Source organism: Lygodium microphyllum, chromosome 3 (genome assembly GCF_053477565.2).
Source record: "Lygodium microphyllum isolate KBCC chromosome 3, Lygodium_microphyllum_v1.1.10, whole genome shotgun sequence".
NCBI lineage: Eukaryota > Viridiplantae > Streptophyta > Polypodiopsida > Schizaeales > Lygodiaceae > Lygodium > Lygodium microphyllum.
This window is the reverse complement of record NC_141137.1, coordinates 172,587,493-172,606,558: the sequence shown is the minus strand read 5'-3', so window position 1 is coordinate 172,606,558 and position 19,066 is coordinate 172,587,493. Positions and strand designations below refer to the sequence as shown.

The 19,066-nt window shown below is 44.6% G+C and overlaps 1 protein-coding gene across 1 annotated transcript in view; it reads left to right on the top strand.

Moving 5' to 3' along the window:
* The window catches only part of EMF2 (VEFS-Box of polycomb protein), a 95,221-nt gene that overhangs the window by 22,996 nt on the left and 53,159 nt on the right, over positions 1-19,066 (top strand). Inside the window, exon 2 of the mRNA XM_087675092.1 lies at positions 11,412-11,584. Coding sequence (XP_087531218.1) covers positions 11,541-11,584 — 44 coding nt within the window. The 5' untranslated portion in view covers positions 11,412-11,540. The remainder of the gene's footprint in view (positions 1-11,411; positions 11,585-19,066) is intronic.

Genomic DNA, 19,066 nt, shown 5'->3' with positions numbered 1-19,066 from the left:
GACCCGTGTTATGCAGGATCGAGAGCCCACCTCCGTGAAGGAGGCTTTACAGTCCGCACCATGGAAGAAAGCTATGGAAGCCGAGTTGGAGGCTATTGAGAGGAATGACACTTGGTCACTCGTGCCTCGCCCCCCGAATAAGAAGGTGATTGAAGTCAAGTGGGTCTTCAAGACCAAATACCTTAGCGACGGTTCTTTGGATAAGCACAAGGTCTGCCTTGTTGCTAAAGGTTTTGCACAGCACCCAGGGATTGACTGTCATGACACTTTTGCCCCCACAGCTCGTATGGCGACCATTAGAGCTGTTCTTGCTTTGGCTGGCCTGTTTATCAGTTGGATGTGAAGTCGGCTTTTCTCAATGGTGACTTGAAGGAGGAGATCTATGTTGAGCAGCCTCCTGGCTTTGGATCTTCAGATGGGAAAGTCTACAGGTTGAAGAAGGCCTTGTATGGCCTCAAGCAGGCTCCGCGTGCGTGGAACGAGAAGATTGATTCGTTCCTCCAATCTCAGTTGGGATATCGGCGGTCCAAGGCCGATCTGCAGCTGTATGTTCACACTTTCGAGGATGGTTGTGTGCTGTTTGTCTTATATGTTGATGATTTGATTGTCACAGGTGATGATGCACAGCAGGTCCAGGAGACGAAGTCAGCTTTACATCGGACGTTCGAGATGACGGACTTGGGTCTACTCCATTTCTTTTTGGGCCATGAGATTTATCAGTCTCAGAGGGGGATCTTTATCTCTCAACAGAGATATGTACAGGAGCTCTTGGTGTCTTTTGAGATGGAGGATTGTCGGGCTCTATCTACTCCTATGGATCCGAATTGGAAGGCCACTTCCCATTCAGGTTCTCCTTTGGCGGATACGTCCCGCTATCGACAGTTGATTGGGTCCTTGATTTGGCTTCTCAACACGAGGGTTGATCTATGTTTTGCTGTTGGGCTCTTGGCAGGGTTCATGAGTGAACCTAAGACGGTGCATTGGCAGGCTGCTCAGAGGATACTTCGGTATTTGAGGGGGACGTCTGATTTAGGGATTCATTACCCCGCAGGGACGGATGGGTCAGATCTTGTACTTGCAGGTTGGAGCGACTCGGATTGGGCCGGTGATGTGGACCACAGGCGGTCTACTATAGGTTACTGTTTTACTTTGGGTGCAGGTGTTATTTCATGGAGTAGCAAGAAGCAGCCCACGGTAGCCCTTTCGTCTACTGAGGCGGAGTATCGGGCCGTGTCTTCCACCACATGCGAGGCTGTGTGGCTTCGGAGATTATTGGAGGAGCTTGGGTGCCCCCAGACTCGTCCTACATTGCTGCGATGTGACAATGAGAGATGCATTGCCTTGGCAAGGAACCCTGTTTTTCATGCCCGGACGAAGCACATAGAGATCCAGTACCACTTCATCCGAGAAAAGCTTCTGGATGAGACCATCATTGTGGAGTTCTGCAAGACGGAGGACAATCTTGCGGATTTGTTTACGAAGGTGCTTCCTCAGGCTCTACTTCGGAGACATTCCAGATCCCTCAGGCTTCTGCCCTGCCCAGGCTCTGAGAGGGGGTGTTAGAGATCAGATCAGATCAGGGCAGCGGGACAGGCCTGGTGCAGTCGGACTGCATGCAGTCGGACTGCTACGTGGCAGTCTGACCTGCAGCAGGCAGTCGGCTGCATTAAATGCAGCCGACAGGGCATTTCTGGCGCCCTTTTTTGCCCGGTTTTTCAGCTATTTATACCTGGCACTTTCAGCAGTCTGGTACACTTCTCTGCTCGCAGATTACAGACCGGTGACACGCGCAGATTCCGTCTCTGTTCGCAGATTTCAGACAGCAGACAGTGCAGATTGCAACGGACTTCGAGGTGGACAGCAGGTTGCATCGTCGAGGTGGAGACACGCAGTCCAGCGCACTGCGCCCGTGTATATATCTGCATATCTTTGTATTCAGCATTCTTTATACAGCAGATCTTCATCGTCCACTGTCTCTTTCTCTCTCTTCTTTCTCTGCGTTCTCTCTCTCTCAGTCCTACGCTTCTGCACCGCTGCACTCTGACAACTATTTTTGGACCTCAGAATCTGTTCGCGTCATTATCTTTGTTTTTGTACGAGGATTAATCCTCTAGTCTGTGCCGAGGTCAAATTTTGAACCGAGGATGGAGAATTTTAGACCGAAAGGTTTAAACAGGAAAATTGTTACATGTATGCCATGTGTCACAATTTGGGCATAAATTCCCAAAGGAGAGAGAGAGGGCAGCACGAAAACGAGTTTCAATGCATGGGGCGCTCATTTTGTGAAAGGGAGATGGATTGCTGCAGATGGAGAGCTCTTGAGAGCTGGTCTACCTTGTTTATGATGCACAGAGGACTGAGCTTGCTTCCTACTCTCTCTCTTTCTCTCCCTGACAGTATGGTTATGTTGCAGAAGCAAGGGCCTTTCTTCTGATTCAGGTACAGCTGTGTGGAATATGTTGTTTTTGCATGAGGCAAGAGCCTCCTTTCTCCAGGAACAGGAGCAGTTGTTTGCAGTTCCCAGCAGGGACAGGTGAGGGTGGTAACCTCACCAAGCAAGTGCCTGAAACAGCACTAATCCAGAACTGATTCTGGACTGTTCAGAGGGTATTTCAGAGCCCAATTGATGTCAGAATCAAGGGGCACTTGGCACAGATGATGCAGAACAGTGCAGGGAACAATATGAACTGAAAACAGGTCTCAGAACAGGTCTGAACCAGTAATTACAGTGGGCAGAACAGTGCAGGGAACAATATGTGTTGTAAACAGGTCTCAGAACAGGTCTGAACCAGTAATTACAGCAGACTGAAATGGTCAAATCTGCACTCCAACCAGAAGTTTCAGACTTGGGCAGAGTTTCCCCTCGTGGTCAACTTGTTTTGGGTCAGTAATTGTATTGATATGCTACCAAATTTCACCCAGAATAGGTGAAAGACAGCCCATTGTATTCTCTCTCTTGTGAAAAATAAAGAAATACCACTAGGGGCGCCTAACTTAGGGGCCAACAGGGTGTCTGTGTTGCAACGGGAGCATTTTAGCTTCCTGTTTTTCTTCTTGATTCTGTGTCTTTAAGTTCAGGTAAAGTGGGCGACTGTTAAATTGGGTGAAAGCATTTATGTATTTTGGTTGTACACTACCGCCCTTCCCAATGAACGGGCCGGTTACATCATCTCATCATTAAGGTAAAGATAACATTACAAATAAGTGGGTGGCCTATGAAACAATACTAAAAATATACTGAAAATAACTATACGATGGGACTATACTAGGGTTGAACCATGTGTAGTGTTGTTTCATCGATAGAAAAGAAAAGGAAAGGAAAGGAGAACTAGATCTGATAGAGCCATGTACAAAAGTGTGGTGGAGACTATGGGCTGTAGCTGATCTCAAGATCTGCACATGATCTCAGCTATGATGTGGTCCCTAGCTACTTCATTGATATGTGTGGTGTTGAGTCTTCGGTGTCTCGTGATAATGGCCCTAATCTGACTGTGGTGTGGCCTCCTCGGACGTAGTCCTGGTAGACGGGGTCGTCGTACTCGACGAAGGGAAATGGCTCTATCCAATGTGACTCCATGGCATGGCCTGTAAGGTGTTTGGCGGGGTGGCTTTGTCTCTGCTAGGCTAGTAGTATCAGTAGGGTCGGCTATGTAGAAAAAGTCTATCTCTGCTCTCTGTGTGTGTCCTTCTGGACGAGCCGGCCTCCTGTCTCGCAGTAGTGCAATTCGGCGCCTCTCGAGCTCTAGGAGAAAAATACCTAGGCATCTCTGGTCCTCATACTCCATGATGCGACAAAGAGGTCCAAATCCATCATGGAAGAGGGAGTGGTACCGTCCTCGTATGTCATAGTATACTGTGCATCTGCATATGTAGTGGTCCTCCGTCTCAGGCTCGCGACCACAAAGCTGGCAAGTCCTATCCTCTGCTAGGGTATTTGTCCATTTGCCTGTCTCCAATCTGAAGCCTATGTGAGGAGGTGCGAATTTGTCCGATAGCAACCTGTACGCTATGGGAGAGATGGGTGTCCATATATGCTGGCCGAATAGTGAAACCATCATCAGAGAGACACAAGAAATGACTCACATGTGGGCTGGGTCCTCAACTTTGTTAGCTACTGCTCATGCCGTTGGCGGATCTCCCTCATCGCTTTTTGATGTAGTATCTATGTCTGGTACCCCTGTGCCCGCAGATGGCATGTTGCTTTTATCTTCTCAGGTCTTTAGATTGTCACCCCTCTTTGCATAGATGTCGTATGGGTAGTCATTGGCTAGAAGAAATTGGTAAGCTATAGCAGATGCTCCCCTTTGGGTAATGCTAGGCTGTAGTAGTGATGTGTGGAGCCTTTGAATCTCAACTAGGTATTGGCCCATGTTGCGTTGGTGTTGGGACTCCGTAACTAGTTTGAGTTAGGTGTCTTCTCCAAATAGCGTGGGGTATCTAGCTCAGACTATGCTATAGGCTTTGCATCTGTAGATGTAGTGCTCCTTGCTCTCTATCTCCTCCTAGCATAATCTGCAGATCCGCTCAACTGTAGGGATGTGGGCTTCTATCTCGGTCTTGATCTCGAGGTGGTGAGAGGATACCCTAAGCTGGCCAATGGCTACCTGCCTATCATGTGACATGTATACATCTAGATATCCAGGTCTCAATGAAGCCATCCAGAGTAGTCTTTATGAAGTGCTTGTGAAGAAATGCTCTAAACTCAAAAAGCACGAAACCAATTGTACATCAAAGCATAAACCGATAAACTCAGAACACAGTCAGGGTAACTCAAAGATAGTGAACACAATGAATACTAAAGTGAATGAATAATAAATATGTAGTGCTCATGCAGCAAACACTCTATGTAGTGAATATTGAATCTCGAACTCTCGTATCTTTGGGATCAAGGCAGAGGTTATGAGCTATAGAGTGTGTCGTATTATAAACGGATCTTGAATCGTAGCAAAGACAGTCTTTGAGTGTCAAACACTAGCAAATGTAGCTAAGGAAAGCTAGATTTGATGTAAACAGTAGTGCAAGAGTAAGAAAAACTAAAAACACAAGTACTTGAGGAGAGAGAAAATATGCATAACAACTATTAGTTGGTGGCGATAACAACTAATTGTAGGTGACATCACCCAATTGTAGGCAATAGCTCTTGGGACCTGGCGATAGCAGCAAACCGGCATGGAAGGTTGGAATTAGGCGCTAGATGGTAGCAGGTGGCTGGTGGAAGCTTTGACTGTAATGTCCTCTTTGAATGGGGTATGGGCAGTAGAGATGGCTCCTGAAATCTGCAAAAACGAGATTGAGGGAGAGTGGTGGGGACACAATAACTCTCTAGGATGGCGTTTCTTTTTAAAATAAGAAGGTTTCTTCTTTAATTAAGCATATTTTAGGGATTTTAAGTCAGGCTAATGCATTTTTACCTCAACACCCTCTCTCAGGCCCAAAATAGAGCCATGAGAAATAAGCCCTTGATATATAGTTTCTTGTGTCCCAAGGCATCCCATCCCAAAGCAGCCAGGGCATCGGGCAAAGAGTGCATGTCAGTTGCCCAATAATCTACCAAGACTATAGAGGCGATGATTATCTTACCAAGGGAGCCTAAGTGACGGTCCCTGAGAGGCCAAGGCATCGGACCAAGGGTTCTCGCCGGTTGCCCAAGGGCCTACCAAGTCTTGCAAAGGCGAATTAGCAATGGACTTTGTGATTTTTTTGAGAGTTTTTTTGTTTTTTTGGATTTGAGGGCTTTTGGTGTGATTTGTTTAAAAGATTTAGCATAAGTGAAGGTTTCAAATCAGTTTTCATCCCATGAGGTCATTGTGCCTTGAAGTAGGAGAATATAAGGATGAATGATCCCACTACCTTCATGCAACAAGTAAAACAATCCCACATACTACTAGGATAAGTGCTTAGGGATTCTTAAGTGTGTGTGTGCTAATCATATAGAGAATATGTGGAGAGAAAGGTAAGATGGGTAAGAAAGCAAGACAAGCAAAGCTAGCATGCAAGCATAGGGAAAGAGTGCCTTTGGAGATTGCCATGTGCAATGCCATGATAATGGTGGATCTAGAGTCGACCACTCCAAGGTTGATTGAAAAGGGATAAATGTGCATAGATGCATGTTTACATGAACAGAATGCTGATGCATGGGGTAATGCAAAGGGGAATGCAAATATTCATGCTCATGCAGAATGCGATGTAATGGTGCCACTTGGATAGTGCCCTCGTAGGAGAATTGTTTACTTGTCCAAGCGTCCTTTTACAATCATGTCATCGTGACAGTGCAGATGAAGTTATAAATGTCCAGAATACATAAGAAATAAATGTTTGAAAATAAAAAGCTGTAAAATCAAAAGAAGAAAACAACCCTTGGGTGTACCCAATAATCCGTGGTAGAAGATATTGGAGAACTAGCCGGTTGACCGCCTTGGTCAAAATTGTTGCTTGACGGCACAAACTCTAGGCAAAGGTGTCTAGCTCAACTTGCTCTTTGGTGAAATGGTAGTGAACCGTTACATGCCGTGTCTGAGGGGAGATAGGATTGCCCTCAAGGGCAATGACACTTTGGTTGTTGCAGTAGACAACTGTAGGTGACTCGCAAGGAAATTGAAGTGTAGCTAGTAAGTTACTCAGATAGATGGCCTCCGTAGTGCCATTGAAGATAGCTCGATCCTTTGGCTCGGCTGTGGGAGCTGTCACTGTCTCTTGCTTACGATTGGCCCAAGAGATAGGTGCCGTACCTAAGGTATAGAGATAGCTACCATGAGAATGCCGGGTGTTAGGACCTCTTGCCCAGTCAGAATCAGTATATCCTTGCAAGCATAAACCATGACCATAAGTTAGTCCAAAATTATAAGTACACCTTAAATATCTTAACACACGGAGACGAGTAGTCCATGAGACATTCTAGGTGCATTAAAATACTGACTAAGCAAAGTAATTGAGAATGCAAGATTTGGCATAGTATGAATTAACCAGAGGAATTTCCCTACAATAGAATGATAGGTATGAGCATCAAAAGTCAGACTCGAGGTATCCTTGTGTAGATGGATAGTGGGATCTAGATACGTGACCACTAGCCGTGTTTGATCAGTGCAATACTGTTTCATCAGCTGTAGGGCATACTTCTACTATGACAAGAAGATACTTCCCTCGGATCTAACAATCTCCATCCCCAAAAAATAAGCCAATAAGCCTAAGTTTATCTTGAAGGTAGCACAAAGTTGTACCTTAATTTTTGCTAGAGCGTAGAATCTGAGCTAGTGAGTAGTATATCATCAACATATAGCAGGATACAATTGATCCCCGTGCTAGTGGTACACATGTATAGATTCGGATCATAGGGGGTAGAATGGTATCCATGAGTTTGTAAGAATTCATCCATCCTGTGGTACCAAGATCTCGACGCTTGCTTCAGTCCATAAAGAGCATTCTGCAAGCGAAATACCTTGTCAGTCCAATTAGCGGAAGAAAAGCCGGGAGGTTGCTCCACATAGACTTCCTCCTTGGAATACCATTCAAAAAGGCACTTTTGATAGATCGGCCAATTGTGAGCAGCTAGTGCAACCAATAGATGAAAAGATGCCATTTGAGCAGTGGGTGCGAAGGTTTTATCATAGCAATGCTGTGCTTTTGCTTGAAACCTTGCACTATAAGGTGAGCCTTTTATTTGTCTAAAGTACCATTAGTCTTAAGCTTGGTTCTAAAGATCCACTTCGTCTCGATGACCTTCTTGTGACTAGGACAATCCACTATAAGGTGAGCCTTGTATTTGTCTAAAGTACCATTAGTCTTAAGCTTGGTTCTAAAGATCCACTTCGTCTCGATGACCTTCTTGTGACTAGGACAATCCACTAGGGTCCAAGTCTCATTTTGGTCAATATTGTCTAGTTCCTTTTCCATGACCTCATGCCACAGAGGGTTTGGAGAGCCTCATGCCAATTGCGGCTCAGGACGTGCAATGTAATTTTAGCTGTAAACAATGATGCATATGAAGCATGAGGGGCAAGTACAATAGACATTCTAGGGTCCTCTGGAGTGAGATCTGGGGGAAAGATCCCTAAATCCCTCATGGTTTGCTAGTACCGGTGAGGTAATAGGTCTTGTGCAGAAGGCCAGGGAGTTGAAGTATAAAAGAAGAGATATTTGAGCTTTAGGGGTGAAAATGGTTATGGTGGAATTAGGGTTTAGCAGACAGGTGACTAGTCTAGCCAAGGAGAAGTCCAAGGTGTGGAAGGGAACCACTTCAAATCGAGGGAAGGGATTGGTGGCCCCTTCCTTTGTTGCTTTCCAGTCTAAGTGATGCGGTCATCCCTCACGACTCTCTAGTGCTAGAGAGAGAGAGTGTGAGAGGGTGGTGAGATCGGGCAATCGAGTCTCATCTATATAGGTAGACTGGTGCACAAGTTCCAGAGATGGACATCCTTGACACATCACCGAAGTCTAGTAGGTTCAAATCTTGGAGCTGGGTTTGACCTCCAGGCTCATGATGAGCTAGTTATCTGATAGAGAGCGGGATTGGCTCCTAGTCTTAAGCTCACATGAGGGGACACTTTGGTGGATTGGCCAAAGGAGGGGTATCCATGGTCACACATGTTTAGAGGCATTTTTGATAGGATAGTCTTGTATGCTACTATGAGACATTGGTGACGGATATAGAGATCTTCTCTATTTTTAGGAGTTGGTACGATCAACATTGACATTAAGTTCTCACTAAGGCACCTTGGTGGTGGCTTGATCATGCACTACTTGGGTATCCATGGTTCTACTCTGGTGGTTCTATGTTGTATGGATTGTGATGAGTCATTATCATTGTATCATTGTATTGTATCAGATCACTCATGATTTGAGAGAGGGTGTTAGCAAGATTGTCAACTTATGTGTGAGTTTGTGCATGCCAGTTGGGCTGGGCACACTTGTCATTATTTTGGGCATTTTATATTGGCCAACCTACTCCTATTTTGACATCATTTTCTTCCTTGTATATCCGGCTCCCTCCTCATTCAAATTATCATCACCTACAGGTTTTGTGGAGAAAGGAAGCCGGTGCTAGTGCCTAGGAGCTAGAGACTCATTGTTGTACGTGTCATTCTTGTGTTTGGCACACGGATTCCATTTTCCGAGCATATCTTTGAGCTCTCTTCTGTCGCAGTGTTATTCAGTTTTCTCTCTCTTCTGTCTTGTGTTCAACAGTTTATTTCAGCACTTGTCTATACTTCCATTGTTGCACCACTTCTGACAGAGAATATCATCCTATGTTTACCTTGGGGACTGAGGTGATTTTCTAGGGACCAAAGTTCTCTATTTAGAGAGTTGGAAATGCTGCCAGATTCATGAGGATTGCAGCCCTTGCTGCCCTAGAGAGAGAGTACCCAGATCCAGCTCCCAAGTGCCAAGGACAAATCTATGGCTTTTTGACACACACGTCTTCTCAGCCTTGATGTATGGAGCTGCTTTCAAGTTTCCAGGTACTTGATCTTCACAATGGATGGCAGAAGATGGAAAGGCCACTTGTTATGATGATTGCTAGGATGATGCGCAACAAACTATCAGTTCCACATGAGATCATTTGAGCAAAGCTAGCTGTTGTGTGCATGGCAGCATCTTTGTGGTGGTAATATACATGCGATCACCACTAGAACTGAATTTTGATAGGTACCCCCATTTGGCATTGTGCTCCTCACAATATCTTGCTATGAGAGGAGAGACAGGATGCTGGTTTGCCCATCCTAGAATGACTGAGAGACCATGGAATGCATTACCACCATTACAGTACAGCCTAGACACACCTGTTATGTGGAATTACCTGAATTGAGTCATCATGATGGACATCACTATGATAGACATAGAAAGGACATGGATCTCACCAGCATCACCACTTGGTACAAAGATGGCCTTTTAAAAGGACCATCTTCTCAATCTTTCTGATGATGGTTTTGTTATCTTAGACCAGGATACATGGATCTGCATATGTCTATCATGATGAGATTTGCCATAGGCCACATCAAGATCCCCTCACATTTTGAGCTCAGACATAGAGATATTCTAGAGAGGCCTGGGAGGAGAGGTGCGTCAGAGATGCTAGATGCAGGAGGTGGGGCCATAGGAGCATTACATACAAGGGTGACATGCCTACTATGAGATATGAGGCTGTTATCATTGCCTCTTTCAGGATGGATTTGGTCCACTATGTCGGGCTATGACATTCCCTGACCAGAGATGCAGGGGACTTTTCCTTTTGGAGATGTGCAGTCATTTAGATGCACTGAACCAGCCCCAGGTAGGGGTAGTAGTAGGTATTCATGGTATGAGATGGTGGACCCTTACAGACGTTTTCAAGGTCGCAACACCACCAGCACAAGTTGGACCACCAGTCCGTCTCTAGCATGTAGTAAAACTTTGTGGGGTCACTATAGTTAGAGCCACAAAGTATGCAAATCTGAGAGGCCTCAACCCCCCAAGCCAGGTGGCACCCACAAGATAAAGGATCCAAGCTATCATCTCTCACCAAAGTTGGACATTCTCAAGGGGATTCACTTTATCAGATTCTATCATAGAGGTGTCAATATCCCTCCAGCATAAACCTATGACGAATTTTGTAGATGGTAGGAGAACCAGACACTCTTATATACTTTGGTGCCATCATCGCATGGGCTTTTATGTCAGTTTTTGATTTTTATTTTGTTTTTCCGTGATGGATCAGTTGGACTTGTTGTTTCAGGGTTATAGGTCGTTTTGGTCTTTAGCAAACGTTATTATGACATTCTTTCTTCTCTTTCTCACTTGTGTCTTCCAAAAACCCCGAAAAAAAAACCCACATAAATTGCTCACTATGCTACTCCTCTCCGTGTCTTTGTCTACTGCAATGCGCCTGCTCTTCTGATTCCAAAACAAATTGGCCCACAAATAGCAGCAGAAAATGTTAGTCATAGTTTTGATAGGTGCTTTTGGATACTGACTTGAGCTTGGTTCTTCCAAAAGAGAGAACAGTTCTAGGTGAGGAAGCTAGGTGGTTGTTTGGTCATACATGTGTCTGCTTCAGATGTGACCAGCAATGCACTATTGTTGTTAGTAATGTAATTCATATTTTGCAGATTACTTTTGGAGTAAAATATAACTACTGTTTGCCCTTATTGTCAATGGCTACTTTGCTGACGGTTGTTTTTACACAGCATGGAGCATCTTTAAACTCTTGAGATTATTCAGTGACAGTTCTATAAGAATTGCAGATGTACACAGACGCTTTACAAGCTGGAGTGTTATCAGCCACTGTTATCTTACTGTTGAGGATTGGCAATCTAATAAGATTGGGCTAACAAGTAGTAATGGTGGTGCACATGCACAAAATTTTACATATCATTGAACAGTATTTGTGCAGAGAGGACTGAATGTTAAGTACAACCTTTTTTTTTTTTTTTTGGCAGTTGCCTGCTAAAGGTGCAACCTGAATCTGTGAGCTGTGCAAGACAAGCCTGCAACAAGTGGGAAGAACATTTCCATGTGATTGACAAGTGTGAAAAGGATCGAGGACTAGGCAATCAACATCTGAGGAAATGCCAGGGTTGGCGTCTGCAGATCCTCATACTCTCCCGACATTGTAAGGCTACAATAACCATGTACAGCTTCTGGGTTTTATTTGTGCAGCATAATGTCTTATGCATACTTGATGTTCTATATGAAAGTTCTAAATGTGAAGCTTTAGTACATGTTTGGTGGAATTAGAGCCACAGTCATAAATATCTCGGGATCTTACATCATCTCTTAGCTCTTCATTATTTTTGTAGTGTTACTTTACTTTTTAAGGGTTTATATGCGATCATTTTAATTACTTTATAAGATTTTATACTTGATGATTGTAATTATGTTCAGCACATGGAGATTTCACTAGCAAACCAATGCACAGTATGCTCAAGCTTTGATACTGGTTGTTTAGACATGGGCTTAGGTGGACCATCTCTCTACATAGTGAAATAATTGAGCTCGTCAAAGTTACATAGAACCACTTTAACATTAGAGTTCATGTGGAAGATGCAATTCTTCATCAATTCTGCTTCCCTAGAGGCCTACAGTTGCACTTGTGGCTTTGCTTTATTTTATTTTTTCCACTGACACCCTTGTATTTGCTTCCACAAGTGCAGCCAATATTCGCCTTTCCTAGAAGGACATCATCCTCAACAGCTGTAAAAATTCTGAAAGTACAGTGTAATATCTGCTTTTTTAACAGGCTAACTTTGAGTTTCATTCTTTGTCTAAAACTCAACAACTTTACATTTCTGAGACTTGTGGCGTGCTGACTTACCAGCTGGCTGACTTGCTCATTTTAGCAACTGTAGCTGATGTAACGAGGCTCAGGAATGAAGGTTTTCTTGGAAGGTGTAACTCTAGAGCAGATGATGGTGCTAACCTGCTGCGAGCTGAAGCACAGCAGTTAGCTGCTTGCCTGGCCTGAAGAAGCACTCCTAGTTGTCTGCAGACAGCACGGGACTCTAATTCGTGTTGAATGTATAAAATGCCCCAAGCACTCCTTGTGCCATCTCATTGTTTTGAGTGATATATAGAAATTGTGTTGCATTGGCTCTCTTAGCTCTATGCTTAAGCCAATAAGATGGAGACGTGCACTAAGGCTTTGTGAGCAAAAGGAGACTCTAAGACCTTATGAGGCAATAAGCCCTCCAGGAGACCACTGCAAGGAGCTACGAAGGTTCCCCCAACCATTTTTGGGCCCAATGGCTTCTAGGACCCTTGGTTCCATTGTCCGCTCGATTGAGAGAGTCAGGTTGTTGGATACTCTGTTTGGTAGTCCACTCTAGTGAGAGATAGAGGTGGTTTGATTGCTTTGGCTTCGTACTCCACTCCATTTAGTGGCTTGTCACCACCACCTTCGGTTCCACATCTTGCTCTATTGTGATATAGAGATTGTTACCCACATGTGGCTCCTTAGGACCTACACATTCTCGCTCCCTTGTGTGACTTCACAAACACCGACTCTATTGAGGGCATTGGGGAGATTATCTATGATTATTCTCCTTATCTTTTTGGGTGGATTCATGCTATCAATCCCTTTCATCCCTCTTCTACCCAGTCTCGGGAGGCCATACTTGTGCCCAAGACAACTAATTGTACCATTGTAGCTTGACAATGCCAGTCCAGGGAATGAATAAATCTCTAAGACCCCCTCTTAGATCTTGGATGAGGCATAAGGCTTATGCATTTGGAGTGCTATTGAAGAATGACACGAGGAAGTGCCTTAGTAAATAAATCTACCAAAGTGTCCTCTATCTTGCAGTATACCACATCAATAATCTCATCCAAGATCTTCTCGCGAAGGAAATGGTGTTGTATCTCAATGTGCTTCAACCTAGCATGAGACAGAGGGTTCCGTACCAAAGCAATGCAACTCTCATTGTTGCAATGAAGGGTTGTAGGGTCTGCCTATGGGCAACCAAGTTCTCCTAGTAATTGCTGAAGTCACATTGTCTCATATGTGATAGAAGAGGCGGCTCTATACTTTGCCTTTGTAGAAGAAAGGGCAAGTGTGTGTTGCTTCTTGCTACTCCACAAGATAATACCTACACCCAAATTAAAGCAATATCCTATCGTTGACTGTGAGTGGTCTATATCTTCGGCCCAATTTGACTTAGTTCAGCTTGAAAGAACCAAAGCTGAATTGCCAGTACTTGTTGGATAATGAATACCAAGATCAGGGGACCTCCTTACGAGCTGCAAAATCTGCATAGTAGAATTCCAACGAATTAGCTTGGGTTCATTCATGAATCCTGCAAACAAACCTACAAGAAAACACAAATCGATTTGAGTGTTAAGGAGCCATATCAATGACCAATCAAATGCCAATAGCACGTAGCATTTGCTGCCCGTGAATCTCCATGGGTCATAGCCTTCGAGTTTGGATCCATAGAAGTAGAAATAGCCTTATATCTCTCCATCTCAAACGTAGTCAAAAGCTCTTGCACATACCGTTGTTGGGAGATGAAACACCCCCTTGGAGTTTGCCAATTCTCATGACCTAGAAAGAAGTTAAGAAGGTGCATATTCGTCATCTTCTTGAACACCTTGTATAGTGGCTCCTTTGTTTGCTTGACCTTTTGGGCATGGTCACTTGTTAAGATGAGATCATCCATATAAAGCATGAACAATGTGTGTCCTCCATCTGAGGTATGGACATACAACTGGGGATCAGAAGAGGAATGCCAATACCCTAACTTCCCATGGAGGAACGAGTCTTATCTTCTCATTCCAAGCATTGGAGCTTGTTTGAGGTCATAAAGGGCCTTCTTTAACTTATACATCTTGCCATTGGATGAGGAAAGGCCAAGAGGCTGCTCAACATAGATCTTCTCATTCAAATCTCTATAAAGAAAGGCAAACTCTACATCAAGCCAATAACTGGCTATCTCATATGATTGGCTAAGGCAAGAAACTGAGGCATAGGTGCAAAGGTGTCATGGAAATCCATCTCTGGCTATTGGGTGAAGCCCCTTGCAACCAGCCATGCCTTGTGCTTAGCCAGAGTGCTATCACTATGGTACTTAGTCTTAAAGACCCATTCAACTCCAATCACCTTCCTATCCAAGATCCCAAGTGCCATTCTGCTCAATCGCATCCAATTCTTGTTCCATAGCCTTCTTCTAATGATGTGAGTACAAAGCCTCCTCCATGGGGTAGGCTCCCTATCCTTCATGGCATGAGACATCAAACAATAGTTTGTACAAACAAGCTCGGTGGAGTGTACTTGGTTCCTCTAAGAGCGCCATGGGCCATCTTGCGGTTGCCACTCCTTAGGGATTGCCACTACTTAGGGATTGCCATCATGGGCCCAACGAGGGGAAGGTTGATACTCCCTTTGCCGCTTTGCCTTTGTTGAAGTCTCTAGAATATCCACGGAGGCCGGCTCAATGGGTGAATACCAATGGTGAAGTAATCTCTTCCTCCATTGAGGGTGGAGCCTCAGTAAGCAGGCGCTCCAAAGGCATTGGAGTAGGTGCCGAATTGTCACTTGGATCTCGAAGATGCTCAACATCTCCCTCTACAACTGGAAACTCCATGAACCAAACATCTTGACTCATGTATACCTCTTGTGAAACGGGATCATATAGCTTGTATCCTTGGGACTGCGAGCTATAACGCATGAACACTTGTCTTTTGGAAGTTGGCTAAAACTGGTCTTTCTTTTTCTTCGGGATGTGAACTTAAGTATCACACCTGAACACCCTAAAATAAGAGACATTCGGCTTTTGACCAAAGTAAGCCTCAAAAGGTGTCATATCAGCCAACAACAGTGGGCATTGCTTCGACCTAGAGATAGTAAGGTGTCTGGCGATGCTCCATCATAGTCTACGCCATCTCGATCACACTATGATTCTTTTGCTCCAATATGCCATTCTTCTGAGGTTTATTTGTGTTGGCAAACTCTTTGTGAATGCCATGATTTGTACGAAAATGAGTTAGCTCATGGGAGACAAACTTCCCTCCCTTGTCAAAATGTAGAGGCTTGATTTTTCTACCAAACTTGTTTTCCTCAAAGATCAACCAATCCTTAAAGTGTGAGAATGCTTCTAAGTTCAACTCCAAGAAGTATGCCCATGTCATCTCGGTAAATTCATCAACAATTAGCATAAAATACCAACTCTCCTTAAGGGACTCTGTCTACATCGGTGCACATAAGTCCCTAAAAATAAGCTCCAAGATCTCCTTAGCCCTTCATGAAGCCTTGTTGGAAATAGCATCTCTATGTTGCTTGCTGTGAATGCAAGATATACATGGCGGGTGACTGGCTCCAATCTTTGGCAATCCTGGGATAAGCTAATCACGAGCTGCCTTTTGAAGGTACTCGTAGTTGAGGTGGCCAAATCAAGAATGCTAGAGCCTAGTTTGAGTTTGAGAAGAAAGAAGAAGAGAAGAAAAGGTGGATGAAGTCCTCATCTTGTAGACTCCATTTTCTTTATGACTCGCATAAAGAAGCTATCGAGATGTCCCATCAAGAACTTGAAAAGATTTCTTATCAAACTCAATTGTCAAACCAAGAGCACAAATCTTGCTCATTGAAAGGAGATGATACCCTAAACTCGGCACATAGAGAACCTCTGATGTGAGGGCATCACTTTACCTATTCGGAATCAGCTACATATCACCTTTGCCTTTGATCATGATTGAAGAGTTGTTATCTATGAGAATTTGCCTATGCATAGAACGCATATGGGCAATACCATCTAAAGGAGTCATGTGGTAGGAAGCAACACCATTCATGATTGACTCACGAGACTGTTGGGCCAATATTGCTGCATTAGTGGCCGTCAAAGGAACATGCTCAGTCACCTCCAAATGGAGAAAGGTGGTCAATGAAGGAGCAGCCATTGCTTTTGAGTCCTTTATAGTTGTCTCCTTCTTGGTGCCCTTCTTGTCTTTGTTGGGGCAATCATTCCAATGACCTCTCTTGCCATAGATGTGGCAAGTATACCCCTTGCTTGGACTTCTCGTCCTTCTTGTTGTTCTCGTCAAAGCCTTCAACTTGGGAGTGTTTTGACCCAAGACTATCAGAACCAACTCCTTCCACTTAAGGGTCTTGGTCCCCCTTGAAGCAATCAAGGCAGAATAGAATGCATTGAATTAGGGAAATAACTATGATAGAAGAGTTATTAGAGTTATCGCCATGTCTTTCGGCGTAATCACCTTCTTGCATTTAGGATGTGCATTTGCAATTGCTAAAGCTTATTGACATGCTCTTGCATAGAAGAAGACTTGTTAGAACTTAAAAGTCCCCATGTGAACCTCCAGAGACACCTGCTTCATCATGGTCATCTGATTGTACATTTGATCTAACTCCAACCCTATCTCACGAGCCATAGTCAAGTCCTTGATGTGGGCAATGATAGCTAGAGTGCAAGAGAAAAAGAGGAAATAATAAATGCAAGCATTGAATTTGTGTCAATGTGCATATACCTTCATTAACTTAGCTTTCTCATGTGCAGAAAGCTTGGAGGCATCACGGGTTGTAGGACCGTCTAGAGTCTCGGTCACGAGCTTTACCAAGTCATAGAACCCTAGGATGGCAAGCATCATTATCGGCCACATGCGGTAATCCTCTCCATTGAGCTTTTGATCTAGGGCAAGAGCTGGTAACACAGCAATCTTACGATGTGAGATGGGGAAGATCGAAGCTCAGTTGGGAGTACATAGTTAATAGTGAAGATACTATTCCCAATACAATTACCAAAGAGTGTAATGCAAGTACAAAGTACAACCCTCAAACCTTAGGGTTATTAATGTGTGTTTGTCAGAAGTGGAGCAGCGGTGGAAGCATAAACATGTGCTGAAATAAACTGCTGAAACACGTGACAAAAAGAAAAGAAAGAAAGAACACGATACAGATGAGAACTCAGATATATGCACGGGAAATGGAATCCATATATCTGAACACGAGACAGTCGCATACAACAATGAGTCATTGGCTGTGTGGGCACTGGTACTGGCACTGGCTCCTCTCTCCACAGAGTCTGTAGATGGTGAAGATGATGATGATGATACTGACTGAGGAGGAGCCACTGAGAATAAATAGGCTGAAAAAGTGGGGAGCAATAAATTCTGGTCGCGGACTGGTGTATAAAATGCTCCACTGGTATAAAATGCCACACCAGAAAAATACCTAAAATACCTAATAAAAATGCCCAGCCCAGATCAAGCTCAGACTCACACATGAGCTGACAAATACTCTGCTAACACCCTCTCTCAGATCATGGGTGATCTGATATAATACAATAGTACAAGGAAAAGGGATCAGAAACTATACAACATAGAACCACCAAGTAGAACCATGGATACCCAAGCAGTGGGTGATCAAGCCACCACCAAGGTGGCTCGGAGAGAACCTGATGTCGATGTCGATCGTACCAAACACCTGAAAATAGAGAAGATCATAGAATGTCTCTGTGTCCATCACCAATGTCTCGCAGTAGCATACAAGACCATCTTGTCAAAAATGCCCCTGAACATAGGTGACCATGGATTCCCCGCCTTTGGCCAGACCGCCAAAGTGTCCCCTCATGTGAGCTCCAGACGAAAGCCTCCCGCTCTCTGTTAGAAAACCAGCTCATCATGAACCTGGATGTCAATCCCAGCTCCAGGATTTGATTCCGCCAGACTGAAGTCGATGCGTCAGGGACGTCCCTCTCTGGAACCTGTGCACCTGTATAAAAGTATAGATGAGGCGCGGCTGCCCCATCTGAACACTTGCTCACACTCCCTCTCTGGCACAAGAGAGTCGTGAGGGATGACCTTATCACCACCACTAGAAAGCAGCCGAGGAAGGGGCAACCAAGCCCTTCCCGCGATCCAAAGAAGAGGATCCCTTCCACGCCTTGGACTTAACCTTGGTCGGAGGATCTGAGTCGGAGTCTGATGAAGGAGAGGACTCATCGGTAGAGTCAACATCCCGCTTCTTCTTCTGCTCCTTCTTCCTGGAAGCCGCTAACATCTTGCATTCCTTCCGCAAATGTCTCTTCTTGCCACAGTGATAGCACTGGGCCTTCGACTTCTTTTTCCTGTCACCCCTCTCTGAAGCTACATAACCTCGCCTCCATAATGTGCCGGAAGCCGCCCCTGTAATCTCAAGGATGTCTCATGCTCAAGAAGCATCGAGGTCATATGTGTAAAACTGATAGTAGTCGATGATGTCTGCGCTCGCAAAGCATTGGCCACTCCATCAAACTCTGGGGGGAGCTTGTAGAGGACCGTCCCGACGAGATGCGCCTCGGGAAGAGCAGATTGCATGTGCCGAAGCTGGTCCTGTACCTGCGTAACACGAAGAAGAAAAGACTGAATAGTATCGTTCGGCTCAAACTTCATCTGCTGGAGCTGGCCATAAAGTGAGATTGCCCGCATGGTGGAAGGTGCCTCGTACATCTGCTGCAACTTCTGCCATACTTCAGGAGAGGTCCTACAGAAGGTAACCGCCAGAAAAACCGCTTTAGAAATACACCGAAGCAACACCGAGTAAGCACGTGCATCGTTCGAGTCCCATGTGAGCACCGCTTCCTCATGGTTGTCCTCATCAAAGTCTTCAGGA